This window comes from Schistosoma haematobium, chromosome 3 (assembly GCF_000699445.3).
Source record: "Schistosoma haematobium chromosome 3, whole genome shotgun sequence".
In the NCBI taxonomy this organism is placed as follows: domain Eukaryota; kingdom Metazoa; phylum Platyhelminthes; class Trematoda; order Strigeidida; family Schistosomatidae; genus Schistosoma; species Schistosoma haematobium.
Genome location: NC_067198.1, coordinates 36629598 through 36654170, shown reverse-complemented (window position 1 = coordinate 36654170; position 24573 = coordinate 36629598). Strand labels below are relative to the sequence as shown.

At 34.1% G+C, this 24573-nt stretch overlaps 1 protein-coding gene across 1 annotated transcript in view; it reads right to left on the bottom strand.

Moving 5' to 3' along the window:
- MS3_00005680 (uncharacterized protein) overlaps window positions 1–24573 on the bottom strand; it is a 93840-nt gene that overhangs the window by 26235 nt on the left and 43032 nt on the right. The window contains exons 19-27 of the mRNA XM_051213770.1: window positions 22122–22622; window positions 19291–19555; window positions 17468–17542; window positions 14861–15198; window positions 14207–14338; window positions 12771–12986; window positions 8341–8675; window positions 6107–6167; window positions 2311–2415 (exon numbers count right to left, since the gene is read on the bottom strand). Coding sequence (XP_051069774.1) covers window positions 2311–2415; window positions 6107–6167; window positions 8341–8675; window positions 12771–12986; window positions 14207–14338; window positions 14861–15198; window positions 17468–17542; window positions 19291–19555; window positions 22122–22622 — 2028 coding nt within the window. The remainder of the gene's footprint in view (window positions 1–2310; window positions 2416–6106; window positions 6168–8340; window positions 8676–12770; window positions 12987–14206; window positions 14339–14860; window positions 15199–17467; window positions 17543–19290; window positions 19556–22121; window positions 22623–24573) is intronic.

Genomic DNA, 24573 nt, shown 5'->3' with positions numbered 1-24573 from the left:
AAAGAAAACAATGTGCGAAACATGCTCTCACAAGGTGGCGGTTGAAGGTAGTTGACAAGAAACCCCAGATTTAGGTTTTGTACTATATGACACTTGTTAGCAAAATGTACTTGTAATCTTGAGAGAACTCATGCTTACTGGTCGATTCATATCCGTTGTTCAGAGTTTACCGTCGATTACCTGCAACTATCATCTTAACATAATGCATGCGATTTCGAATCGTTTATACTAGTGGCCACATTACAACTTAATCGATAGAATTCAATCAGTACTAAGAAGGACTTGACACATAACACCGTTCACTATTCAGCGACCAATCAGTTGTAAGTGTGCTCTTGTGTTAATTGGATCGGATCTATACTAGTGATAAATGAGGAAATCCTGGTAGTATTACGATTAACTATGATAAAAAGCAATACGTATCAAATGAAAAAAAGAAATCATTGATAATTAATGAAGAAAGTACCAGATTAAACTGGTAAAATCGAGGCTTTCAATCTCCATATCACTGCTTATGCAATAAGTTCTGATATTGGTGATCCCATTGGTGCTCCTTTGGTCTGTTTGAAGATTTTATTGTTGAATTGAAAACATGTTGTTAAACATACATCGATGAGTTCTAGTAGACTTTAATTTTAGAGCTTCGTGTACTTTTGGAGATTTTTCATTGAGTAGAAAGACAGATAGAGTTTTCTTTGCTAAGCTTGGTTCGATTGAGATGAATAAGGCCATTACGTCAAAGGATATCTTCAGTTCGTCATTGTTGATTTGAATTTCGTTTATCTTATCCAAGAATTTAATGGGAGATTTAATGGAGTAACTTGATGAATCTACTAAATGTTACAATATTCTTGAAATTTCTATCGATAAATTGTATGTTGGGGTTCCGGGAAGTGATAAAATTGGACGCAGGGGAATGTTTGTTTTGTGTAGTTTCGGCCTAACGTAGAATCGAGTAAGCACTAGTTCACTGAATTTCATTCGCAATCAATATTGTCTTGATATTTGTATTCTATTTATTAGCTTATATCTGTCGACATAAGTAGTATGTAAGAAACCTGGCAGCAGAGGGCTAAGAGGATCGAGTTGAAGAAAATAGAAGGGAACATAGAAAGGAATTTTGAACTGGAAGAATTATACAGACTGTGAAGGACAAATGATGGAAATATTCAAATGAAGTAAGCAGTGTATGGTTCTCATATCTCACCAAGATATTCTGTAATTTTGAATTAGAAAACAATCGTTTGTCCCCACCTCGTTCATTACACTAGAAATTCGGTTGTCGAACTTTTTGATTGGAATTGTGTCTATTGATTTATATACACTTTTATATTTAATTAGTTCATCGATTTTCCTGATGTATTCATCTTTGTCCGTAATTACTGTAGTGCATCCTTTATCCCTCGAAACTATGACAATGTCCACTCTAGTTCTGGGTTAAGACTGTTTGTTTTTGTACAATCAGTTGAGTGTTATCTTTCTTCCGCTAGAGATACTACAGTTTGTTGAGTTTCTTTATTTATTCCGATTATTTTGAGTGATGAGTTCAGTGGAGAGAATAATTCCAGTTTTGAAGCGTGACTTGTATTGTAGTTCAATCCTTTTTCAGGTGTTCTTCTATGTTCGTCAGAGGTTGTTTTTACAGATTTATCACGTAATTGTTTGTGTTTTCTTCTGGAGTAGTTTTGAAATATTGATTAGCTTATCCTTGAAGGTGTTTCTTCTTTGTGTCGTCTACTTGATATCTCGATTACCGTTGTCAAGATTGTTCTGATGTAAGTATCCTCTTTAGCCTCTTCTTTTCGTTTTCCAAAATTTGTTGATATTTGTGGATTCTGTAGTGTAGACCAGTTATCACTAGATGTACCATTTGGCTTTTACTTTGCTCAACTACTCTCCGTCCAATTGGACAGTTGTTTGGTGGTCTGTATCTTACACTTGTTAGTAGAATATACTGACGAAGACATTTGTGGAGAAGGTAAAGCCGTTATCGAGAGAAAGTCTGTCCTTTAGAGAAATTCTTTCATTCTCAAACAACAAGAAGCTTATTACGCTTGTAATTTAACTGAACAGTAGAGTATAAAAAAGCTTGTCAGGTGAAAAATATAGTAATCTAAAGAAAGTATGGTTACTATCAGATAAAGTCATGGATTCGACCCCGGACATGATCATAAATACCCACAATAAAGGAGGCCATAAATAATAAAGGTTGAACAGCTATTCCGTGTTATACACCTAACAATCTTTTTACAATTGCTATCATATCTCGTGATATAAACTTTTTATGGGCAAGAGAAATAATTAACTTACAATTTCCACTCTATCTACTGGCATAATAGGAATGATATTTGGCATCGGCTCTGCAATACAATAACGAGTTTCTTCTGTATTAGTGACAAGACGACCATCTTTTTTCTAGAACCGAAAGAATTAAAATTGAAACAATAAAAATAAACGAGTTAAACTGAGATTTTCAAGTTAAAAGATCAACTTTTCCAACAACAGTCAGTCACTGAATCAAATCCAACGTAAAATCATGCATAGTTTAAGTTGGTATACCCTTTATACACAGCGAGATGAAATTATAAGGGAAAATTCCAAAATAGTATAGTTACAACTAGTACTAATGGTAATAGAAAAAATTAGGCATCCACGACACAATTCGAGAAAATATAAATTAGTGAAATAATGAGGAATTCAGAGACTTAGGATCTAAGGGAAGACAAGGAGTGAATACACTTGCGCCATTCCAAAGAATTTTGGGCCATGTAACCTGAAGTCTTTAACTATTAGCTGCGATATTCACGCAGATCACAGCTAGATAATCTACACCTACCTATATGACTCAGTTCAATAGTTCGTGTCGTCATGATCCAAGGTCATTGCTTAGTTTGCACGCTTCTACACTTCTTACAACTTAATCCCACATCAGTTATTATCGCGCGCAGTGGTGGTCCATGAATGAGTATACATAATACATATCCCGATTGTCTGAGTCGATAAACATTCACTACCTCGTCAATTGTATTATAAAACATCACTTATACAACTGTTGAAATACTATTAGCGATAAAAAATGGACTATTTTCTAGTCAACATAACTTATGATTTAAGATACTAAAAGACGATACTTACAAGTTTAATGCATTTGTGAAGATTATGGAATCTTTCTACGTGAAGTATCAATCTACACAAACTAACAACATTATCTCCATTTAATGTATTGAATCGTACAGTTTTAATTGAGTACAGATTGGTCGCATCAATTATATGACAAGTAAATAGTCATATTAGGAAATTCATTGGCGTTTTTTATCAACACCATGTTATACACGAATCGATAACTTTTCAATTAATCTAATTCATTTATCAAGTATACATTAAGATACTATCTGACTGCCTAAAATCAAAGTGAATAGAGTCACATTCGTATATAAGATCTGTTAACTGAAAGCTAAATATTTTACCCAATACAACCTGTCATGATGAAGGGAAGTAAGAACAATAATATTTACAGGATATGATTAATGCATTCAATTTCATTGCTTTCTCTTCAGCTACATACAAGTTAATGATGTTTAGTTATTACTAATTAACAATATAATATTATAAGATAAATTATTAATTAATTACGAATAAGTTGTGTATTATATTGGAAAAAGTTAAAAATTAAAGGTTTAATGAGCATATTCGAAAAATCCGACACATTGGAGAAGAAAACTCTTTACGGAGGTCAATAGTACACTATCTACTGAACATGGGTCATAACATGGTTTTAATGAATTTTTTCATAGATCGAAGGCCCTGGATTCAAGTCCCGAACGCGGGATTGTGGATGAGCACTGTTGAGTAGTCTCATACTAGATTTAATTGGTCGTCTAACATTGATCGGTTGATGATCTCAAGTTAAAAGAAAATAGTCAATAAATAGACTAATTCCTACCTTGTTAAAATCCCCAAAATCTATAAGAATTATAAAGCTTAAACTTGACCTCATTTTAAAAAAAAGAGTGAGTTAGTTAACCTTCAAATGCCTTGGTAACATTTTGACCCTATTTTTCTAGATTAAATGTAATTATAATTTAGTGAGTTGACCTTACAAGTCCACTTTTCGAGCTTAAACTTCTAAGAATTTTGTTAAAATGCGAAATAATAAAATTCTAGGACTATTACGTCAAAGGATTGTGCAAAAAACCCGGCCCTTTTAAACTTGGAATTGTTAACTTCTTTCATATAATACACAACTTATTCGTAATTAATTAATAATTAGAAGTAACGAAACATCATTAACTCGTATGTAGTTGAAGAGAAAGCAATGAAATCTAATGCATTATTATCATTTATTTTATGAATGGCTTTATTTAATATTATATTTTTGATAAAATATAGAGTTGTCAAAACAAAGTATTTAAACTAGTTTCCGTTTCTTATTTCTTGATCGATCCTGGTGATAAATATTGAGTGATTGCCAGATAGATGTTAGCAATCTCCAGAATCAACATCTGAATAACGTTCATTCCTTTCAATTCATATTGTTAACAACCACTGATTGCACTTTTTTGTAACTTGTACAGAGAAAGGTAGTAAACTTTTCACAAACGCACCTGATTAGGTTATGTGATTAATAGACATCATGATGTGTTAAAACAAACAACTTGTTGAAATATCTAGATGACAGGAACAGGTAGTCCAGATATTCATAAGCAGGCCGCCAATCATATTCTGTAAATATTATTGTTCTTACTTTGGGAAAAGAAATTAATTGTATAAATAAGACGAAACAATTAGCAAATTTTCGCACTTTTCCACTGTAAATGACCAATCTCTGTTTCCATATGTAAAGCTTTAGTGGATGGTCTCAGTATAACGTCTGGTAGCCTTGTTGAAAAATGAACCCAGAACCTTTCGCATAAAACTACTGTATTACTAAATTGTTCAATAGATATAAAGGGACTAAGTAAGAGTCTTAATGTGAAAATCAAGGCTAGAATGAAAGGTGCATCCACCTAATAAATTGTGAATAGAACAAAAGACGCACATCCTAAATCTCACAGCTAGCCACAAACAGAGTATACTAAGATGAAACCACTGTCCAGTATTTTCCGATTATCAGTGATTCTTTAAAATAAATCAATTGTTTCTAATGAAAACTGCTTTCAAATGTATAAATAAATACCAAATTTCATCTCTCTGTATGATTTATCATGTTTATATCATGATTAGATTTAACGAAGTTAGTGATTTATCGTAATTCATAACTTGTTATTCTGTAAAACATCGTTTAATGGTAAATTTACTGGGAAAACTATCGAAAAATAAGCAGCACCGAACAGATTTCTAGTCACAGTTTGTAACTTTTTAGTAGTGCATATTCATGACCACATCAGGAATTAAACAAAAGACTTTCTTTCAGGTCACTTAATAAATGCTGAGTTCAATGATTCGTGTTATAGTACAGCCATCATCCCATGACACCGATATGTGTGTATCTAATGAAATAGGCAAAACGATTGCACCAAAAATCTTCCTAACTGCTATTATGAGCATATTTTATGTTTATAGGTAGTATTCATGTGACGAATAGACCTTAGTTGATGTGTCATTAAAAATCAGAGTCCTGGACAACTGACACCAATGGTAGTGAGTGCCTGTCACAATACATAGGAAATTGATTAAAATTGAGATTGTACTATTGGACTTCGACCCAGTAGTTTACAGTAAGACCTGAACACCCTGGACCCGATCCTTGGTAAAGTCATAGACGCGTAATATTGAGTTCTATGTCAGCACGAGACAGCTATTCATTACACTCTGGATTCCAGTGATAATCTAACATCAATTTGTGAAAATATTAAGTACAAGTCAAGCTAAGTTGGAGCTGATGTCATTCGAAAGAAAAACGAAAACTTCACGATTAAACCGTCTAACTCAGAGAACGAGACCCGACCAAACTCATTCACCTGAGATACAAATCTCCCCCACCATCTATCTATAAATACCCTCCAACTAAATTCGCTGTAAATTAAAGGTGTTCTAGTTAAAAATAAATTGAACAAGTAAACAAAAGCTACCATAAGGTAAAAAACATTGTATCATTAAAACTAACCTCAGTAGGTTGTAACGGTCTATGCCTCAAAAAGTATTTCACACGATTTTTGGAATAGTAACTAAAAGTGAAGGAAAATCAAAGCCCACAATAAGGAAAATAGAATAATAATCTCTACATGGAAAAATCTTATAAAAGCAAGGAAAACCAGAAAGAATTTTCTAAAGACAATTTAATAAGGTCTGAATACGTAGAAAGAAAAGAAACAACACCATCTGTAAGCAATCCTACTACTACTATATATATAGTTCACATTAAAATATTGTAAGCAGTTAAATCTTTTACAGTGAAAGGTATGATGTTCAGGCGTACACCTCTCTTTCTTTGTGGAATATATATTCAGCTAGATATTGTAAGCAATTTCAAATAGACAGTTCAAGGATAAACAGGTGGGTTCTATTTACTTTTGAATATGCTACTCAATACATTTTAATGAGAAACATTAAAGGAAAATTGTAAATGTTCACTATGATAGCATAGCTTGTTTAAACATGTTAGGGATAATGATAATCAATGCATTTATAATGCGATGTAATTATTCATTTAACAAGTACAAGAGAATTAAAAAAGATTTTAAGTTATCCAGTTTATTTCTGTAAAGTTAAGTGAAACTATTCAACTGATCAAATTCAAGTAGATTAAGCTATTGTTCAAATCTGTAACACAATGAACGTAAGTCTAGTGCTTTAACTACCAATGCTACTAACTTATTATACCATATTGGTGAGAAATGCAAAATAGAATTCGAACTAACATGAATATTTAAATTAGGAAGTACCTACTTGGATAGTAGAAACTTAAGTTTATTTAGTTGTTTTTTTTTCAAAAATACAGAACAGATAGAATATGGTCAGCAGGAGTCCATTTTGCACGTTTTGTTTTCTAACTGGGACTCATCAGTTGCATTTACATGCATCCCAAAGTTGATATGCACTTAGGGATTTCAATCCAATACATTGAACTTTAAACGCTAATACAACCCAATTAGCTACTGAGTTCAGATAGCTATTTAAATTAACTAAGTCTAAAAATACCTCCTTCACATGAACTATTCTACTATCAGTTGATATTAATATAAACCTCCGTTTCGAAATTTTTATGTAAAATTCTTTAAATATACGAAACCTTTACGTTTTTTTTCTTGAATCCATTGGTATACATTTCCATCGAAACATTCAAATTATTGCCATGAGGTCATCGACTGAAAATTCATACTGCTTATATCAGTAAGTCGATTGGTAAATAATACACAATTCAAAAAATAAATAACTTAAAGTTTATGGTCTAACCACTTAGTGAATATGAGTTACATCATAGAATAGTTGAAAGAAGTTACAATCATGTATTAGTTATTCGAGTCATTGAGTTAGTGTTACGGACTCCAATTGACTAGTCTGTTTTGGGGATATATGGATCCTGTGCGAATTGCCACAATATTCCTATTAATTTACAAACATTTTTGAGAAAATATGAATGATGGCCAGTAGTAAAACCCAGGATAGACGCTTTGTCCTATTTTGGATCTGTCAGCTTGCCACCTTCCATATCTGATTAAAAATGCTTGTGATTTGATGGGAGTGTCGAGGCAATCCGCATAAGATGAACATATGATGAAAAGATATTGATCAATTCCAGTCATATATATTAATGGGAAAATTCAAACAACCAATATATGTGAATTAAAATTCAATCCATTGCAGAAGCTAGTGGCTATTTGAATTCAGTAGCTAAATGGATAACGCGGTGGTGTTTGAAGTTAATAGCTCCAGGTTTGAGCCCCGAAGTGAACATCAACTCTGGGATGAAGGATGGAACCTTGGATTAATGTTTCGTGCTAGATGGCATTCGTCAGTAATACATATCTACAATCCTGAGAGAATTCATGCTTTCTGTGTGATTCGATCAATACCGAAGGGTTTGACAAACAATACATTCGGCACAACACTGTGATCAATCAACTTCATATATTTCAGTCTCGCCGGGGACCAATTATGTCCTAAATACCTTATTGGTAACATCTTAGATCATGAAAGTGTGATACTAGATTCAAATCTACCAGGAAGCATCAGTTACCTCGAGATTACAAGTATATCTCGCCGGCGAGTGTCAATCAGAACAAAACCTAGATCCGGAGTTCATTATCGACTACTTCCAACTATTCAAAACCAATACTAAGTGTCAGAGTCTGTGCGCAAATTAAATAAGCAAAACTTCTACTAGGTTAAAATATTTACTTCTTAATTTTAGTGTCAACAATACGTGAATTCAAATGTTCCGGTATTTCAGGTTCTGGTTCTAAATTCCCACTAGCAAATATACAAAATGTATTCAATGTTGATTGATTTGTAGTTGTCAATGCTTGGTTTAATATTTTTGCATCAGGAAATTGTTCCGTTAGCATATTTAATACATCACCTAAATCTGATGTTGTACGGTAGATTAATTTACGATTTGTTATCATCATTAAAGCTGATGTTGTTGGTTCATAAAATTCAATTAAATAATAACGAAATGGTAAACGTGAATGTTCATTTGTAACAACAGTTCTATACAAGTTAGCTTGTTCTTTCTGCAAAGAAATAAAAGAAACAAGAAAAAAAGAAGAGATGGGCTTAGAAAATATTCGGATAAATGATAAAAAGCAAACGAAATTCCTATAATTCTACATGCCTATTACTAATTAGTAAGACTAATAAGTAATAAAATGATTCATGTGGAGGCATAGCTTTTGAAACTGTCATACAAAGGACTATTGTTTACATTTTTATTGTACCATTAGTAGATGATTGAACTGCTGTATTTCTTTAATCTCTGGTTACTAAGATTTCGTTTGATCCATAGATCATTGTCAGATTTATAAATAATTAGTGATTTCTCTATTACTTCGATTTTATATCACCTATGAATAAGTCATATGCACATCGTAACCGCCTAACTGTGTTGTTGTGTGACCAGACATTTTAGGCATATTATTGCATGACTTTTAAGTATAACAAATAACTGATCTGCTTTCTGTCTTCGTCTTCCAACTACACACTGTGTTTGTAAGAGCTCGAGCGCCAATCAGAACTAAGGTCTTGGTTGTTATTCGTTGGACAGTGTGTCACTTGATATTTACAAGGTCACTGGTCCTGCTGATTAAATAGATCAACTAATAGATAATAACAGAGAGAACGAGAATAAAACCGCATTCCAATCACTAAGCCCTGATCTCAATAGTCCCAATGCCAACCAAGTAATCTGTTTTTTGTTCTTATATAATAGTAACATAAAACGATAAATGAAAAGGATTCTTCCTTGCTGACATACTTAAAGGCAGAACCATTTCTATAGAGGTGGTGGTTTAATAGTTAAACCAATTGACTTCCAATTAATTATTCATCACATGTTTGAACCCCATCCCATCTACTCCAAAGTCTTGGCTAGGTGAATAGCACTGAGAGTGATTATACGAAGACCATAGCTTAAAACTTGTACGTACTGTATGAGTTAGAGATCATTCAGAAACAAGATAGAGTGGTCCATGTCCACTCTCTCCATTCATGTTTAACTTTGTCGTCGACGTACTTCTAGAGATAACAATTTTCTCATCTAAATTTCCAGGGGTTGAACTTCTACCGGGAGATTCACTTTTTGACTTAGAATATGCCGATGACATAGTTCTATTTGGTGAAGACGCTGACAAAATGCAGAGTCTTCTGACCACTCTAAGCAACAATGCAAGCATGTTCGGGATGCGATTCTCTCCCTCGAAATGCAAAATGTTGCTTCAGGATTGGGTTGCATTGACACCCGAACTAATGATAGGGAGTGAAGTAGTTGAGCGTGTCGACTGCTTCACTTGTCTTGAAAGTCTCATCCGCCCTTGTGGTCTGGTGTGTGACGAAATCTCAGCACGGATACAGAAGACTCGACTAGCTTTTGCCAACTCGCGTCATTTATGGCGTAGGCGAGATATCCGTCTATCAACCAAAGGACGTGTTTACTGCACAGTAGTTCGTTCCGTCCTACTTTATGGCAGTGAAACATGGCCGGTAACAGTAGAGGATATTCGTAGGTTACTAGTATTTGATCATAGGTGTCTTCGAAACATTGCTCGTATATCATGGGACCATCGAGTAAGTAACACAGTTGTTAGGAAACGAGTACTAGGTAAGGATGGCAAATCAATTGATGAAGTAGTGAAACTCCATCAGTTGAGATGGCTGGAACACGTGTTACGTATGCAAAACGACCGACTACCACGACGTGCTATGTTCAGTGGTATAGGAGTAGGTTGGAAGAAAGTTAGGGGCGGCCAGACCAAAACATGGCACAAATCCATGAAGTCACTGACAAGTGGTCTGAGTCATGTCGGTAGGTGTAGACTACCTGGTTGGGGACCGCGAGATGATAGCAGCCGATGGTTAGAGACCCTGAATGACATGGCTCAAAATCGTTTGCAATGGCGCAGGTGCATCCACTCTTTGTGTTCTCCCGAATTATAATCTTCTAAATTCCTCATGCCACTTTTTTCCTCTTTCCAAATTTATTTCACTGTATTATACTCCTTGAATAACATATTCAAACCCTAATCTTTCCGATTTCTGCTTATGCTCTTACCATCTCTGTGCTAATGTGGTATAGCAACTCGAACTGGTGTACGTACGTACGAAGTTCTACGTTGTTACTGACTGACTGACTGACTAGAGTGGTCCATTTAGGACTAGTATCATTCGTAATCGGTGTGATTATTTTAAAATTTTTATTGATAGTTCAGTTTCATGTGAATTAATACCTCAAGTCGTTTTTTAATGGGTATAGGTTACCTGAAATCACCACTGAGATAAAGAAAATCATAATGATAGCTACTATATTACTACTAAACACATATTCAGGCACACAATAAACATTATAGTGCTGTGAAATAATTGGTGTGTGTACCCTCTCCTGTGTTTGTCTGAGTTTTTTTTTTGTATTAATCAATTCTGAAGTCATTAATATAAATGTCCCACCATCCTCAATAGACTTAATCTTCTCTTGACGAATGATTCCCATTTAAAATCTAAAAACACGAAGTTCAGTAAGTAGATCTCTTTTCAACGTATTTATTAACAAGCTGTACAATAATATATACGTATGGAGATTTTTTAAACTATTAGTTCCGTGAGGGCACATGAACAAGGGATTGAAGTGATGATGAATAAAAACATTACATTACTAGGTTACGCAATAATAATAAGAATAATAAGATTGTGTGTGTGCAAATAGAAAGCTTTGTAAAATCAATAACAGAAACGGATTATAATGTGAATGAAATAAGATTATTAAAATGTTTTTGTTAAAATAATCAAATGCAATTATAGGTTTTTAGGGGTTGTGGAGATTGTTAAATTTCTGATTGAGATCACGAACCGATTGATGGTAGACCACCAATGAAAACCTGGAAGCACTGGACGGCTGTTTCGTCCTATTGTGGGACTACTCAACAGTGCGCATCCACGATCCCGCTCGCGGGATTCCGGCTCAGCGGTCCAGTAGGTTAAGCGTTCGTGCGCGAGACTGAAGGCCCTGGGTTCGAATCCCGCTGGCGGGATCGTGGATGCGCACTGTCGAGTAGTCCCACAATAGGACGAAATGGCCGTCCAGTGCTTCCAGGTTTTCAATGGTGGTCTAACATCAATCAGTTCGCGATCTCAATCAAACGCAATTATAGGTAATGGAGGGGTGAAATGAAATGAACCGATATCCGAAACAGTTATGAATAAAATCAAGATATGAAAAATAATTGACAAGAAAGGAAGGTGTTTTCAAATACGAAATATAATAATAATAATAATAATAATAATAATAATAATAAACAAAGATGGATAGTGGCTAGCAGCGGAATCTACGACGCGTTTCGTCCCATTTGGGACTCATCAGGCGGATGTACCTGCACCTCAGAGTTGATGTTCACTCAGGGACTCGAACCCAGTACCGTTCGCTAAAAACGCCATGGGTTCGAATCCCGGAGTGAACATCAACTCTGAGGTACAGGTACATCCGTCTGATGAGTCCCGAATGGGACGAAACGCGCGTCGTAGATTCCGCTGCTAGCCACTATCCATCTTTACTTATAATGCTTGTAAATTAAGGCAATATCGAGGTAATACGCACACTATGCACATATGCCAATAAGAGACTGATCGATTGCCGTCCTAAATATCAATAAGAAGATTCAAGTAAAACAATACCAAGTGAATAATAATAATAATAGTTTAAAGGCAAGATTACAATGACGATAAAACTTCTTTTGTACGCACAGTTCGGGATGGTAAGAAATTCTACAGTTTTAAAGAATTGAGTACGAAGAAATCTTGGTAGATTTGGACGAATCGTATTAACAACTTTAAAATTAAGCCGTGGATCAGTGGAGTGATTAGATGTTTAAGAATAGAACTTACAACTACTCTCCTCTTACTCTTGTAGAATCACACTGCGGTATGTTCTCGTAATCAACTTGAAATCTTCCCTATAACCACCTGTTTTTAAAAACATTTAAACTGATAGACATAAAAGGATATGAGTGTGACTAGATTAGTAACTGTGACTTCCATTTACAACAACAGAAAATGATTCATAAAATTTGTTTATAACAAAGACAAATTATATTGCTTTAAATGTGAAAAAAAATAAAGCTTACCAATATTTCACTTAGACGTTCATAATTTGGCATAATATCACGATATAAATGTATTAATTTATTCGATATATCTATTGCATGCTCCCAATCGGTACCTTGTTTTAAATATTCAAAACTATCAAGCAATAAACGTTCACGTAATTCTCGTGATGAACTTTTTCCATATTGTACATAATGGGGTGATACGTCATCCACATCAACACTGGTTTCATCCCACTATTATTATTTTTAAAAAAAAAGAAAAACAGAGAAAAAGAAGTTAATCACTGAGATATGGTATGGATTTTCATAATAAGTGGAGGAAACTGGTTTATAGATTACATTGAAACTTTCAAATAATGTTGAATCAGTTAATACACATGGAAAATGAGCATTGAAGGCTGAGAATATATGTATATAAATAGATTTTGATTATAGATATCGACGAAGAACTGGTCACGTAGACTGGAAAAACCAACAAAGCAGAGTTAAGGTTAGTCGTAGAGTACTAGGCAGTGATGACAAATCAGTTGATGTGACGACCGTGAAGCTGCATCGACTGAAATGATTGGCATGTCGAACCAACGCTAATATGAACGATGTTACACGATATTGAAGTAGATTTGAAAAAACTTCATGGCAGTCTAACGAACATACGGTATCAGTTTATCAAGTTATTGACTCGTCAACCGAATCGTTTTAGGAGGTCCAGAGCTTCGATATTCCTGATATTCAGTGGGAAATAAGTTACTAAGAGTGGACAGAAATCCCGCACGTTGTTTGCCTATAATTCTCAGTTCGAACTGTTCAATATCATCGTAACATTTCATTCGGTTTTATTAAAACCATTTTTTTACATTCATAACTGCTCCTAAATTCTTATAATATCGATATACGTATGCGTCAAAAAAACTTCAACATCCCCCTATGATACAGCGTGAATGGGAAAATATGCGAGCTTAAAATTCCTAATCCAGTGAATTGACAAGTATCCTTCATATCATAAGTTACCACTGTGTCGGATCTAAATCATTCACACGATAACAAATCTTGATTTATATGATAAACAAGTGGTCGATTAATAGTAATCGATATGAAACAGTCGCTCGCAGGGTAAAAATTCGTGTACTCTGAGTAAACTCTCAGTGTCAGGTCTATTGAAAATATTCAGTTTCCGAAACCGATATAGGTAAAGCGATGATTAAACCTATGACTTAGTGACTGAAAATCGAACACCTTAACAACTGATACATCGCTGCTCCACAAAAACAACAGTTTACAGTTCGCCTCATAATAATTCAGTATAAAAGATACTTGATCATCCATATAAATAATATATATAACACGCATAATCTCATAAATTAATATACATATATTCACTCTTTTCCCAATAGAAATCGATGAGATATCAGGAGAAAGGATAATGTTCACTAGTGAAATATAAAGTAAATGTTTACCGAATAATTTTCACTAATCAGTTCCAAAGTATAACCTCTTTCTGTTTGGTTAGAATATGCTGCATGCAATCGATCCAGTCGATATAAATAACGTAAAATCATATCTTTACGATTGATAGATTCGTAGAATTTCTACAAATAGAACAGAATAATTTATATGTATACACAAGAGGATATTGATAGAAAATCATTTAATTCACTTGAACATAGATCAAACTGATAACTTAAACAAAAAAAGTGTGAAGGGTCATAAATCACAGTTCAGAAAGTAACAAACAACATTAATGAATAGTAATAAACTTGAACCAGAAAGAAGTAACAAGGATATTGAAAAAATCTTGCAAAAATACATGGAGTAAACACATCTTAATGAACGTTAGTAACCCAGCAACAATTCAGATACGTTTTACCCGTTGGTATGAAATCTAGGTCTTTAATTCCCTATTGATTAACCAAATTAACATGGCAATAAGCTATTAAAAACTAGGAAAAATCGGAATGACAAATATGGTGTTATTAAGAATTTTGATTTTATACAAACGAACACGTTACTACTCGTCAGTAGTAATCCGCAAAAAAGGAATAATAATTAGATGGCATAGCAAGTAGTGTTAACGAAAACAAAAGTCAAAACGAAAAAAAGTGATCACTTACTCTTAGATTGCAAAAGGCCAACATTTCATTCATTTGTGATGGACGATTAATAAATTTACCATAATGAAGTAGGCAATCGATTTGTTTACTAAAATCACTAATCACTCGTTGTTGTTTATGATCAAAATCTTCCGTTCCATGTGAACGACGAGGCGGTTGTGGTAATGGTTTGCGTTTTTTAGAAAATTCGTCTTGTAAAAGATTACGAATATCTGCAGCAAAATCTGTACCAGCCCACTGGACAACACGATCGATTTCACTAACAAAAACATTTTCCACAGTAGGTGCATGAATAGTCAATGCATTCAATATACAATCAACACAATTTTCGCGTATTCCTATAAAAACCCACAATATTACAACGTAAAGTAAAATAAATGCAATATGAGTAGATCGTTATAATGAAATAAAGTTCTATAAATTACAAACACAGCAGAATGATATAACTATGTCTACTTCGTCAGATGATTGCATTGTAATCAAAATTGTACGAACGTATGATTTATTAGTAAGAACCAACAGTATGATCCTTAGTATAGGGGTTTTCAAAACATTGACCGTGTAACTAAATAATGTTCAATATAAATGCAAGTTACTGGGTAGCAATTTTAAACTATTTAGTGATGATTTTGAAGAACCTGAATCTTCAGGCATCCGATACCGAGATGGGAAGCATATGGACTGATTAAAAAAGGCTGAGCGCAAGGTATGACACCAGTAATGAAATAGATCGGTGTTTACTTGACACCAGGGATACCATTGACATTCCACAAACCTTTAAAATTATTAGCAAACAAAAACAAAAAACGCAGTGCCTCTTTGGTTTGCAGAAGCAATAGTAATAAAAAAAGCTCAGAGCTGAGTTATGTCTCCAGAAAGAGACAGTGATAAACTTATTACTACCTTGGTAAATTATTTTTATCATTATCATTATTTTATGTGTTTATTTTGTTTAGTGGTCTTCCTTTGACTACTTTATGTAAACCAAAACCATCCCTTCACCCATACATTTTCATTTATTTAATTCTTTTAACTTATCTAAACTCTTCAAATACTGTTCCAATGATATTATGTAAACCCTTCATAATATCTAAAATTATCACATAATTTGTTATATTTGTCTTGATTTATTCAAATTCATAAAGGGAAGCAATTGCATGAAACCTCAGCAATTAGTTGTCGAATCACACCACCAAGAGAGACAATTTACTTCACTTAATAATAGATATTCTCATTTGAACTAACAGTAAGTTATCTTATTATTAATACCACATTTTTTGAATTTCATTATTAATTAGTAACTTGAAACTTAGAGAACTATTACCATCATCATAAAAAGTACAGGCATTTATATAGTTGTTTACGCAAGATACTCCAGATCCGTTAACCGAACATCATTAGCAACCACCTACTCTGACAAAGAGCAAACTAACTTCCAGTTGAAGGTGGATAGGTAAAAATTTGTGGAAACTAGCAAGGCAAGAACTTGGAAATAAAAAGAGGAAGGCCAAAGAACACATGGGACAGGAATTCAAGGTAGATATCAAAAGAATGAATAGCACTTAGTAACAATTGACAAGAAGAGCCCAGGACAAAGTAGGTTGGAGATTCCTAGTCGGCGGCCCATGCTCCACGAGAGGTAACATGCGTAAGTAAGTGATTATACAGACATATGTTCAAAGTGTCCAACTATTATCTCGTGATTCGAAGATCGTAACAATTAGTGTTTACGCTGTTTTCCAAAGCAGTACCGTAGTTTTAAAAAAACCACATTTTTGTCCTAAAGATTGCGCATGCAACTCAGTCGTTAAGTTAGAACCCTATAGGGACAGCATAGATCACATGTCATGAAACTGATTGCAGTGGATCAGATATATATTTGTTACTTAGCCTTCATTAGATTATAAGTTTTATTATTACATCACACTTCATCAAATAGTTCAGTTGAAACGATAATAAACAATTCAACATTACTGATTACTTTTCGAAAATATCAACTCAAATGGTGTGCCAAAATTTACTTAACCCATGATAACCATTGAGTAATTAATCCCATCAATTAAAACTTACACTAGAACATTCAAAGAAGTTATTTCGAAACCACTAGCATGAGTCAGCAGTGAATGTATACGATTATGGTTTAGTCTAGAGGTTTGTCAAGAGTGAAATAATTTGTGATCAACTAACATCAAGCTAATATTTCAATACGAATGAGTTGTATTTCAAATAACAGATGTAGCAGTACAAGCTAACGGAAATAATGATAAGACGATTTATTTCAAAGACTAAGGAAAAACAAATAACTACAAAGAGGAAGTGAAAGAAATATTCACTAGTACATGACAATTATTATCTAACAAGATCCCAGACTTAAACTATTTCATATTCTTTAATAAACGGAATACACCCATTACGACATTAAACTAATCTTTCTTTCTTATTTCATATTCACCGCAAGTATTATACGTTATAAAGTAAGATTTGAATAAACACTGTATGTGTGAACATGTGTAGAGGGAGGGTATGATTGATTATTTCCCCTTATAGAACATATGATTCTATATAATTTGATTATACAGAATACAAAAAGAAAAGAGGAGAACTTACGTGGAAGTGGCAGTGTAGCCATATTGATGACATTCGGTAGAAATATGTGAATATAATTCACTTTTGATCGATCATCTACATTGAACGAAAAATGGATACAAAAGAACGTATATCGAAACCAATAACGATGATGATAATGGTAGACATCAGTAATATCATCTTATTCTATAAACGTATTTTCTAATATGCATTATTGTTTCCGCGTATCATCACCCTTATTTATGTATGGAATATGTTTTCTCCGCGGTCTTATTGATTTTACTAGGCAATAAAGAACAACCGCAACTCCCATAACAAAGTAAGAACACGAAAGACTAGTGCAGTGAAGATTTATTGATTCTCAAAACCCATCTCCAAACAAGTCCCAAAATCACGTCCGCATTAGGTCAGAATACAATTATTTATATACTAACTTTTACACATGATAATATCACTAGTGTCCCTTACTATACTATGATCCCATTACTATTTCCACTATATCGAAGTGACAAATTATTAAGTTTCAATTCACTAGTTTTAAGGTAACACCGTGGAACTGGACGGTTGAGGGTAGTGAGTAAGCACACGTCATAGAAATCCTGAACTACAGTAGAACGATTTTCCAGTGCACTGTCACCACCTTTTAAAACATTTTCGCCAAAATAAGGTCGACTATGACTCATAAAGGTGTGCAAAGTCACCATAGAATGTAACACGCAGCTGAAGACGATTGGTTCCCTTCTAATAAATGCACTCATCTTCGTGTGGGTCATTGGAATAAGTCATGTACTACATTTACATATTGAGTCTGTTAGTTCGAAGGAGCCATGAGCTATTTCGTAAGTCGTTCACGGTTTCGTCATTTTAAGGTATCTATAACTTAATCTCTCATACAAGCATAGGATTAATGAAAGGAACAACTGGTTGATTCATAACCATAAATCTATTCTGTAAAAATATAATTTTACAATGTTTTCAGGAGCACTAAACACCAGCCAAGCTCGTTACAGCCTAAACAGCACAACTCAATACTGTGGTCCCAGACACACAGGTGCCAAAAACTCTGAGCAAACCTTTTTATGCTGCAGTCAAATATTATTGCCCCACGTTCATCAACCTGTCTTGAAAATCAACATTAACTCAAAACTAATACACACGGATTCCTCAGACACCAGGGGATCTTTAGAAGTTTGGGACTCAGGTCAATCAACAATCGATAGACATATGGAATATATCAATCAGTCAGAAAAATCATGAATAACTATAGAATCAAGAATCAAATCAAAGAGAGACAAACAAAATAAATATGAAGACAACGACAAGTTAAAGTTTAACGATAATCAAAGAAGATCAAGATCATCAGGAAAAGCTATTAGTTATATATGGGCAAATTTAAATACTACACTTCTATCAGAAGCCTGTTGAGTTAAAATATTCCAATGACTACCTTCAACCACCGAACTCCTTATTATTCAATGGCAACTTGGGGCAATTTACACTTGTGCCAGACCTTATATTGATTAAGTATGACTGTATAGACATAATTAGCCAAAACACCGGTGGTTACAGACGACTAACTGGTGAGATCACCAATCAACCGGTTACTAATGCATTGACAATAAGTAAATCACGTTGATAATAACGAATTAATGACATTCAAGAATCTAGGGAAGCAATATTTAAGCATGATGCAGATAGTTGATCTCACTTTTTGAGTATGATGATTTCATTTTGAAGAGAATAACCGAAACTTGACAAAAATATACACAACAATAATAAACAAAATTACATTACACTTTAAACTTTGTATAAAACCAATATATTATGAAGTTTATCTCATTTACCGATAGAATGCCATAACGATAATAGTAAATCACAAGCTCTTTGTCTCATATCAATTGACTGATTAGTTAAACTTTGATCAATACGAATTCTAGTCACGGGCGGCACAACTTCTACACATAAATGAGCTTGTTCCACTGCGAATCCAGTCAAACATTGTGCAATTAATTCAATTAAATCGCTAGTTAAACAAGGTTCTGTGTGACACACTGCTGGTGTATTTGCTGTTATTAATGATGACGATGATTGGGCAGAAATCAATAGAAACTGTTTGGATAATTTAAAAGAATAAAAATAACACTTATTGCAAAACACAGATAGAGGAATTCGGTTAACATTCTGATTGTATGCATACATTAATTATCTATGATCAGATGTAAACGCATTATAAATCAATATTTTAGGTAATGGTTTCTTGATTCATCCTGACATTTTTTTTCTAATAACCTGGATTGGATGGTTTATTTCTGTTGTAGGACCAATGAGCAAAACATTGCTTGGGCACTTTTATAACGCAACTTAGATTGTTCAAGAAGCTACACAGAACGGTATATTTGCCAGACATTAATTGTCGTAGTCACAAGTCGTATTTTAATATTCCATAGGTCAGTAAAATATCAGATTTCCGAGATAGCCATCACATATTTTGGCAGTAAAGATTCGTGACTATTATTGTATTAATCTGTTTAGTCATAACTCCGCCTGTAGCTCTTCCAGAGTTACTGCCGGTCCCAAGCCCGGGTAAAGGAGGAGGGTTGGGCATGGAGTTAGCGTCCCCATCCCGTAGAAAACTAACTCGCTAAAAAACACTTACCAGCTGTTTAGTCATATCAACCTAAAAACAAACATTATTGTACATAACTTTGAAAAGATATTGTCGAAAGCGCACACTAATTACTGATCAAAATAACTCGCAATTCGAATTGTCTTTTTGTGATGAAATCCTAACGTTGTAGCAGGATTGGACAACTAAGGACATGTTTGTACTACTATTCAGAATAAACATTTGTCTTGTATTTTATTCATACTATCATGTGGATCATGAGTTTGAACAATAAAGGCATTTGTGACCACTCATCTAGAATTTCACTGTTTTGATTAGAGGGTTGTGTACATGTAGTGTCAGTCATTATTTTAAGCCCATATATCTTATTCTAGCTTTCGGACATTCCATTCTATTCATTCTACTTGAGTCATATTTTGACCTTGTTAATTATTCGCTTATCAGTCTTGACTGTTTTTATATGAGCGTACATGTGTGTACACTTCATGTCCCATGACTCATCACATGTCTGTAGCTTTATTTTGTCTGACTATAAATATTGAGTAACGCTTGACAAAAATGAAGTTTGCTTCCCAGCCATCTTCCATACGTGTCATTTTGCTTTGCTCTGTCTCATTCGCTTCATGTACAAAATATGTGTATTCACAAGTCAATTCTCGTTATTCGACTTATTTAATTCCGTTATTGACTAACGCGATTCAAGTCGACGATGATATACGAGAATAGGCGATAGCAAACATTTATACGATCTAAATAGGAGTCAGATCCACGGGCCACTAAATACATAAGTACTTGCATCATCTATCGATTGTCTGAAGCAAGAATACAATGACAGAGTTGGTAGAATTCTTGTTACTAGTGTTTGGCAGAAAGTAACACCATAGGTTCCAGAAGAAAGACATTAGGAACTTTGATGACACAATAATCAAACAGATAAGCTGCTTGAAATGTTAATGAAGATTGTAAATACACTGAAAAATGACATTTTCCCGACGTTTTAAAGATTTCAAAACGTATGAGGTACGGTTTAAATTGCTGAGTGTTCCATTTCTTTTTAAAAATTGCCACAGCTAAACATGGTCTTAACATAGAAATAATTATGTCTTCAAAATGACAAAAGCCTCAATGAACATTTCAAGCAAGTAATATTGGGAAAATTGTTAGAGAAGGGAGTCAAATAATCTGAAAAAAACTTCTGCACACACAATATTTGCTTATAGGATTCATTGATTTTAGTGAATAAGCGCTTTCATATATGAACTTGATCAACGAGTTGAAATTCCGAATTCAATCAACAGACACATATTCACAGCCAACATTATTCACATTTCGAAAAGTGAAATACAATTCGTGATTATTATGTATTAGTGGAAAACTGTGCATAGTTGCACACAATTCACTAATTGAGTGTTGACACTGAATCATTTTATCGGTGTAGTTACAATTACATCAATAAATGTCTTATGTAATATATCAGAAGGGGTTTGTGGAGATTTTAGAAATTTTCACAGATTGAACTCATGAGTCAGTTGAAGCTAGACCACCATTGAAAACCTGGAAGCACTGGACGGCCGTTTCGTCCTAGTATGGGACTCCTCAGCAGTTAGACATTAACACCGCTGGATGCTGGCTCAGTGGTCTAATGGTTAAGTGTTCGCGCGCGAAGCCAGTAGGTTCTGGGTTCGAATCCCGCGGGGTGCGGGATCGTGGATGCGCACTGATGAGGAGTCCCATACTAGGACGAAACGGTCGTCTAGTGCTTCCAGGTTTTCAATGATGGTCTAGCTTCAACTGACTCATGATTTCAATCTGTGAACATTTATGTAATATAGCCTACATGACAGTTTTACCAAGATTTATTATGTAACCCCTCTTTGATTAAAAAACAAGTTATCTTATTATCATTGGTTTACAGAGACGGATTACACAGAATGAGTCATACTACCGATGATGTATAACAGTCAGTGGAGTTCCCACACAGTCCGGTAAAAACAACAAACGTCGAAGACAATTCGAACCAGTTCATGAAATATCACAGAAAAAACTCACTTTATTATCTAAGTTAGGATTAATAAAATATGGTTCCATAACAAGTTCAATCAGTACTTCAATAACATCTAGCTCAGCATTTGATATCAATGTTAACATTTCAATCCATGATTGAGAGAATAGTTCTACATTATTATTACTATTATTATCATTATGATTATGAGTCAGTGATGAATTCCTATGTGATATTTTCTTTTTGTCAGAGTGCTCTGATTGTCTTTCACCATGATAATCATCATCCCATGAATAACGACCAACTGTCCATAATTTATCAGATCTTGACTGAAACATTGGCGCTGGATAACCAGGATATAAGTGCATCAATGAGAATAGAGTGAATAATTCATGTAGAAAATCATAGATATTTACTAATTGTAAATTATGACAGTAATTACATTGGCAACATTCTTCACTGGTATAATAAACAGATTGAAAAAATTTTATCCAACTACATTTTGTAAGCATTTGTAATGAAGAGAATAGTACAGTGGATAGACATCCCTTAAGAAAAAAAAAATCATTATCAAAAGAAAAAAACGTATTATTTACAGATAAAAGAATTGTATTAATACATGATTCTTCAGGTACAGATCTGCACTTGGAGCCATACTACAACTTTGAGGAATAGTGATATTATTAAGTAGCCCAAACTAAATTAGATGGAGTAGGGTTCGAATATGTGATGTAGTAGATGGAAGTTGAACTCTATAATCATTGAATTATCGTTCCAACCAGCAAAGCATACAATATCATTTAGTTTGATTATTATAGTACCAGAATAAATGGTAGTGGTAGTGGTACTGACAGTAACATTTTATTCCGATTCAGTTACACTCTTAACAGGTGAGTAGTCCTAACAAGTAGCTAAGGACAAATCCGTAGACTCGGTTTCGATTCAAACTCTTTTTCACAATTTGATAACTCGTAGCGAAATAAGTAAATAGCGGAAGAGAATCCATTGCCTAGTAGTGCCAGTCATTATTTATGACGTGAAATGAATCTCAACGTTATGTAATACTAGATCAGCATGTTGTGGTGGTCGGTATTCAGTATAATCCTTAAACTTCGTATACAGTTCGTCTTGATAACCGTCACTAGATAACGCCCCAACGGTATATTAATCAGAAGGCGAGTACGAAGTGTTGATTACGTTTATTATGGGACCACACACACAGATATCCAAAATTACAGGTGCCGAAATGCAAGCAGGCAAGCGAGTGAGTCAGCGAATATGAGTACGAGTAAGCGAGTACAGATAAGCGAGAGAGAGCAATGAATATGAATAACATGGACACATATATACATAGTGAAGTGAATGAATCATCGAATCAATTAAGCGGTTAGTAGTAAGACATGCAGCGTGAAAAAGTGAGTAGGCAGTAAGCAACGCTCAAGCACACATGTTCATACATTCGCAACAATAACAAAGATACAATGATATAGATAAGTTGTTGTTGTTGCACGAATGACTCAGTTCATTAATAAGTTAACAAAATGACGTAACCGAATTAAATGTGAGCAAACTCAATTACACGTGAGTTGCTATAATGGATTTAGTAATTGAACAAATTTGGTCTTCACTGTGTGTGTTAGGACGAAACAAATAAGTGAAGATGACAAACTACGCAAGTCATGTTTTCGCCTAACAATATGTCATACTTTTCACCTGTATTTAATAAACACTTCGTTTATGCGATTTTTAAGCTTCTATTTAATTCAATGACTGTTGTTGTATCCTATTTCTGCCTTCAGATTATTGTAAGTTCATAATGAACATGTTATTCAGACTTTGTACTATATTGTCCTACTTAAGCACATAGTGCAATTTCTTAATGGTGCTTTGTGGTCCTATAATTCAAACATATGATCATGTGAATTATTCAGTCAATAAAGACAAATTACACCACCTATCATGTTGTCGTGTCATAACTGAAGCTTCGAGGTAAGGATAATACATGTCCCAAAAAGCGTTAACACGTCAGGTAATTTAGTAGGAGTATTGGTATTATTGGTTTGAACATAGCAGACCCAATGTTATATCAGTATGCTATATGGTGCAAGGATTCCACTAATAAATAAAAAAGGGATATATTGTGAAGACAGTTTTCATCACGGATCGAACATTTCCTGTTCGGACAGATAATAGGTGAGAATTACCATACGAATACCAAAACCACAAGAAAATTGCTAAGTCTACAGTCATATATTATTCTATTCACTCGATTTGCCACAAATCAAAGCAATGATTAAGGGGGAAAACAAGATACATTCCGAATAACTGGAACAATAAAACGTCCAGTAGTAAAAGGATAAACGTTTCTAGAATCCAACCTGGAGGATTGCTTGAAAATGGACGAAGAAGCATTTTTTAATTTGCCCATGAATTCAATATCCGATTATCAGGATTCTGTTCTTCAAACAGAAACAAATGCCCACTTTTTCTTAATTTCCA